The sequence below is a fragment of the Micromesistius poutassou genome (assembly GCF_964030765.1).
Source record: "Micromesistius poutassou genome assembly, chromosome: 10".
Lineage (NCBI taxonomy): Eukaryota > Metazoa > Chordata > Actinopteri > Gadiformes > Gadidae > Micromesistius > Micromesistius poutassou.
Genome location: NC_140280.1, coordinates 16,498,042 through 16,504,150, shown reverse-complemented (window position 1 = coordinate 16,504,150; position 6,109 = coordinate 16,498,042). Strand labels below are relative to the sequence as shown.

Genomic DNA, 6,109 nt, shown 5'->3' with positions numbered 1-6,109 from the left:
GTACATAAAGTATATTAGCAGGAAACCATGACTGTCAATCACCTTGAAGACGAATTGAAAAAGGTTTTTGAAAAAGGTCAGTGCTCAGTGCATGTTTCAAGAACACACTGTTTCACCTTTACGTTTTTTGTCTGTACCTAGAATTAATTAAAACCTTGAGAAACAGAACAACACCGGAAGAGTTTTTACATGAACAGAACAGCCCACACGGTTGTGTGGGCTGTAATGTTTTTATTTACAAAACAACATTAATAATATTTTTTTGATGTGAATCATACATCTGCTCGAACCAAAAAGGAATATGATTGAAGGATACGAACCAGGGCATTTTGTGACCACACACTTATAACGTTGCCCTTGGATCCTACAAATGCATTTCCTACCAAATGTATGTCTGGCATGGCCGGCTAGCTCTAAAGCCAGATGACACTTAATTTCACACTGGTCCCCATGACAGAACCCCAGCGCACGCTCAGACTGCCAGCATTTCCTCATGCCCGTGTGCAATGTTTTTCCTCTTTACCTCTCGTGAGGTAAAGAGGTAAAGAATTTAAATATACATGAAGGTGAATAATACAGAGAGTCAAGAGTAATAATATACCCGACCAAATAAACAGATTGTATACAATTAAAAATACGATTATATACAGTTTTCAGTTTTCCCAAAAGTCAAAGTTACATGCAATAACGAGGTGAGAATATTAATGATTAAAGTCTATTCACGTCTGTTCAGCCCTTTTACTTTGGCCTTGTTTCAGTTAGTTTTTGCGTATGCAGGCTAGTGCAGGTCTGTGTTCAGCTAATGCAGCACGGGGCTCATCGATGGAAGAAGCTGTTTGGAAAAGGAAAGAGGAAGAAAAGACAGGACTGGATGTCTAACAGGCTTTTAGCCCCTGATGAATTAGATTACGTGTCTGCTGGTGTAGAGGCTGCGTAGCGGAGAGGGAGGTCTGTCACTCGGCATTAGCTTATTAACCTTGCGGGGGGGGGGGGGGGGGGGGGGCTCACAGTCGTTGTATAGCTATATGTTTATATATCAGGGAAGGACACTTGTAATACATCATCAAGTGTTGCCCGTGCCATCCCAAATTCAAGGGCAGCTTTATTTTTGTTTTAAATGGCCCCTGTTAATTTCTCACCCTGATATATATTTTTATATATATATGCTTTTTTTGTAAACAGGCTTTATTATAGTTAGTCAAGAGCTCATGAGTAACGCGCCACTACGTCTTAGGGTGGCAATTATTTGGAACACCCAGAGCGTTGTAGCTAAACAAGCTAACCGCTGACTTGCACACACATGCTCTTCCATACCTGGGATACATGCAGGTTCGTACACAGGAAAGTATACACACATGCAACCGCAAATTCTCAAAAACACGCACGCACGCACGCACGCACGCACGCGCACGCACGCACACACACACACGCGCGCGCACACGCACACACACACGCACTCACCCCACAGGCGCTCAAATTCCTATTTTATATTCTCTCCAGTGAGTCTTTAATAGCTCTTCAGCTCTTGTTCTCTAAGACGTTCTTTCTTTTTCTCTCTCTCTCTATCTGACTCCCTCTCTCACCAGGGGGGGCAGCCAAAGCCCACAGTTGAATAGATAGCAGTTTGGAGGTTCTGGAAGAGAGAGAGTGTCTCGTAGTTGTGTCTTTTTATTCCCTCGACATGTACGGGCCTAGCTCGCTGGCGGCTGCTAGTCAAGGAGTGGTTGCATGAGCATCACAGAGTCAACGAGTGGGCATGACGGCTTGCACCATTATCTATGAAAATCGAAAAGATCGAAACGGAACAATATCAAACGTGGGACAAACATAATAAAATAAAAACCTGTCTGGTAAAATCTCTTAACGCCTCCTGTTCACTGTCACACCACAGACCCCAGAATCACTTCAGCAGAGGCGGGCTGGAGAGGGAGAGGGAGGGCCGAGGGCCCCCCGAGAGGCCGGAGCTGCTGTACCAGGTGCCCTCGTCCAGCCTGTGCATCAGCCAAGCCCCTATCTGCATCTCCATATCAGCCCCCAGCAGGTAGGCACCTAGTCCCCCACCGGGGCCCCTCTGGGAGACCATCTCTCGCGCTGCACTCGAGGTGGGGGGGGAGGGGGAGGAGAGGGGGCCCTGCGATGCGTGCTGCAACCTGGAGCAGAGATTGTTCTGGTCTTGAAGCAGCCAGATCCCGGCGTGGAGCTTATTCCGCTCTTATTCCTCTCTTATTCCTATCTTATTCTCTCCCGCCTTTGCAGGCATGTGGAGAACGGCTCCCCGGAGCCTCCCTCCTCCTCCTCCTCTTCCTCCTCCTCCTCCTCTTCTGAGGAGAGGAAGGTCAAGCCTCCAGAGCACGGTGAGTCTTCCTCAACCATTAGGTGTAAATGCTGCCAGTATATTGCTGTTGTCATGTATGTCTACTTTCTATACAATACTATGGATGTTTAGGGAAATACCTCTTCAACTGTACGTTTTCCAGGCGATGAGCCTCTGTCTTTCCCTCTTTCTACCTTTCTTTCGTTCTATATCTGTCTTTCTTTTGTTCAGTGTTTGTTTGGTGTTTCTGTTCTCTTTCAATGCGCTGAAATAGAGTACAGGAAACAAGAATGAAATCAGTACAAGAAAGAAAACCCAAGAAAAGCGTTTTGTTCGATTGACTCATGAGTGCCCGGCGATTATAATTGCCTCATAGTTCCCATTAAAGCAGCAGGGTTCCTTTGCTATTCGCTGGTCTCCAGGTGGGTCCTTCGAGCCGGTCAGACCCCCGCCCCCGTCAGCGGCAGCAGCGGCAGCGGTGCATGCCGTCCCCTGCCCTCACCGCAACAACAGAACCCCCTCAGACTATGACATACTGCTGCCCCCTCAAGGTACTTAATGTGGAGGATGACGGGGATGGTGTTAGTGAGGATGATGAGGATGGTGTTAGTGAGGATGAGGGGGATGGTGTTAGTGAGGATGAGGGTGATGGTGTTAGTGAGGATGAGGGGGATGGTGTTAGTGAGGATGAGGGTGATGGTGTTAGTGAGGATGAGGGTGATGGTGTTAGTGAGGATGAGGGGGATGGTGTTAGTGAGGATGAGGGGGATGGTGTTAGTGAGGATGAGGGGGATGGTGTTAGTGAGGATGATGAGGAGGATGATGATGATGATGATGATGGTGTTAGTGAGGATGATGAGGATGATGATGATGATGATGGTGATGGTGTTAGTGAGGATGATGAGGATGATGATGATGATGGTGATGGTGTTAGTGAGGATGAGGATGATGGTGTTGGTGAGGATGATGATGTTGAAGATTATGATGAAGAGGAAAGTGCCGAAGAGTTTGATGTAAATCCCGTGACAAACTCTGCACGTCTTTAAGTGCGTGTCACAGTTGTGCACAAGCAAGTATTTAATTTTTTTTACTGCTCGTTTCATCCATCTCAGGCTATTTAATTTGCCTCATTAATTTTATTCACCACGGGGCTATTTAATTCGCAACATTCCCAAACGTCTTTAAAAAGAACAGAAAATCTGGTCTCGCCCTCTACCTCACCTCCGACTATCCTCCCCCCCCCCCCCCCTCTCTCTCTCTCCTGCTCTCTCTTATCCCCCCCGGTCGCAGCGGTTGAGGGTCACTTCAATGGCCGGCCCTCCCCCCAGTCCACCCCTCCCCCGCAGCCCCCGCCGCCCCCCCTGAGGCACAGCTTCACCGACCTCCCCTCCTCCGCCTCCTTCCCGGCCGTCAGCCGGCCCCACCGCCCTTCATCAGGCCAGGAGCACCTGCTGCTGACCCCAGGTAACGCCCCCCTCCCCCCACCCCCCACCCCCCACCCGCCACCTCAGCACCACCCGCCACCTCAGCACCACCCCCCACCCCCCACCCGCCACCTCAGCACCACCCGCCACCTCAGCACCACCCACCTCAACACCACCCACCTCAACCCCACCCACCTCAGCACCACCCACCTCAACACCACCCACACTCCACACCACCCACCTCAACACCACCACCTCAACCCCACCCACCTCAACCCCCCCCACCTCAACACCACCCACCTCAACCCCACCCACCTCAACACCACCCACCTCAACACCACCCACCTCAACACCACCCACCTCAACCCCACCCACCTCAACACCACCCACCTCAGCACCACCCACCTCAGCACCACCCACCTCAACCCCACCCACACTCCACACCACCCACCTCAACCCCACCCACCTCAACCCCACCCACCTCAACCCCACCCACCTCAACACCACCCACACTCCACACCACCCACCTCAATACCACCCACCTCAACACCACCCACCTCAGCACCACCCACCTCAATACCACCCACACTCCACACCCGTACCTGAAGGAACAACGCAGGTGACGCCTTGTGATAGCGCCGCATGAGTGGGGAGATAAAGCGCTGCGTGAGACTCTGGCCGCGCGTCGCGTTTATCAGAGGGCCGTGTTTACCTCACCGTGTCTGCTGCGCTGATTCCACCCGATCAGATCCTGTCTGCGGTCGGCTGCCACCGTTTACGTTTTCCCCCCCAGCCCTGCCTCCCCGTCCGTCCCCATGAATCATGTTCCCCTTATCGTTTTTGTTACTTGATATCAGCAGCGTGTGAATGCACACGACTCGGGGGGGAAGGATGGTCTAGCAGGGGCGGCGCTTCACTGCTGTTGTGTCCGTTCAACGTGTGTTTTTCAATAGTGAATGCGCGACCACACACACACACACACACACACACACACACACACACACACACACACACACACACACACACACACACACTCAGATGATTGTGCGTGGTGACCTTTCAGAGGCGGTGCTGGACATGCTGAGCGGGGCGGCGCCTCTCCCCCCGCTGCGCAGGCAGGCGGTGGACCACGTCAAGTACCTCCCCAGAGAGGGCCTGGACCACCAGCACCTGGCCGCCGCACAAGGTAGGAGCGGCGGCACGGGGTCCACTCTGGGTGCATGAGAGTTCAGAGCGGCCACGTCAGGACAGAGAGAGAGAGAACCCGAGGGTTATGCGGGTTCGCGGGAGCGCCTGTGATTACATGGAGGTTTTGGATTGTGTGTTGACTGTAGCTGCTCCAGGCAGGGCGAAAAAAGGGCTAAAGGCCAGAGTGTGGAATTGAGTGGCAGCAGAACTGCACAGACTTGAAATGGAATGTAACATTCGGAAGTATGTTTTAATGAGTGTATAATCCATGAAATTGAGAATTCTTTTTTTTTTTTTTCGTTACCTTGGTTTGAGCCTTATTTTTAAGAAAATGCGTTCTGGTCTAAGAGTTGTAGGCAGGAGTTGGGCTGTGTTATCCCCATGGCAACGACCCATTTGTGATATTTTTTTTAGCACCGTGGTTGTGCAGGTTATAATGAGTGGTGTTGTATATGAAATGAGCCCCACACCGTTGGGTTGCACTACATATCCAAGAAACATAACCCTCTCCGACGTGGACATCAAACTCAATGGAGATGTACGATTTTAGGTGGGTTCCCTGTTTGATGCTAGACGTAAGCTTGCACTCTTTCGGTTAAAGTCAACACTGCACAACGTCATGTTATCATAGGCAACATATTCACATTCACATTCACATTCATTCACAAGTGCACGAGTGCAAGTAAACATTGGCTTGTAGCGCCAACTGCATGGAGATGAATCAACCATCCATGTAACAGATAGCGATAATGATAGGTCTATGAATGTAGTTAACCACTATGGATGCACTAAGAGGACTGCGTTTGAGAAACGTAAATAGGCTGTTATCTCTGCCACGTCGTACAACATGAGCAGTGTCCATGGGACTAGGACAATGACGCCCCAACGGGATTGGTTATTCGCAGGCTAAAAAGCCGTGAAAGTCGACCTTGGTGCGATTAAAGTTAATGTCCCTTTTTCGCTAAAAGCAAATGTCTGTACGGTCTAAATCATTTGTTATTATTTTATTGGCGTGGGAGACCCAAAGGGGGGGATTCAGTTGGTTGCAATCTGCAACCTCAATGCTAGTGGCAACCGCAATATAAATCACTTGACCTTTAAGTATTAATTAACATTATAGTTATATAAGATGAGACTTTCTTAATTTATATTCAAGTATCCAGGACTTCTGTGTGGTCGGATA

The 6,109-nt window shown here is 50.0% G+C and overlaps 1 protein-coding gene across 1 annotated transcript in view; it reads left to right on the top strand.

Annotated features, from left to right (window-relative positions):
• Positions 1-6,109, top strand: part of cblb (Cbl proto-oncogene B, E3 ubiquitin protein ligase) — a 35,408-nt gene that overhangs the window by 27,971 nt on the left and 1,328 nt on the right. The window contains exons 10-14 of the mRNA XM_084474257.1: positions 1,776-2,041; positions 2,257-2,354; positions 2,737-2,865; positions 3,605-3,778; positions 4,802-4,924. Coding sequence (XP_084330383.1) covers positions 1,776-2,041; positions 2,257-2,354; positions 2,737-2,865; positions 3,605-3,778; positions 4,802-4,924 — 790 coding nt within the window. The remainder of the gene's footprint in view (positions 1-1,775; positions 2,042-2,256; positions 2,355-2,736; positions 2,866-3,604; positions 3,779-4,801; positions 4,925-6,109) is intronic.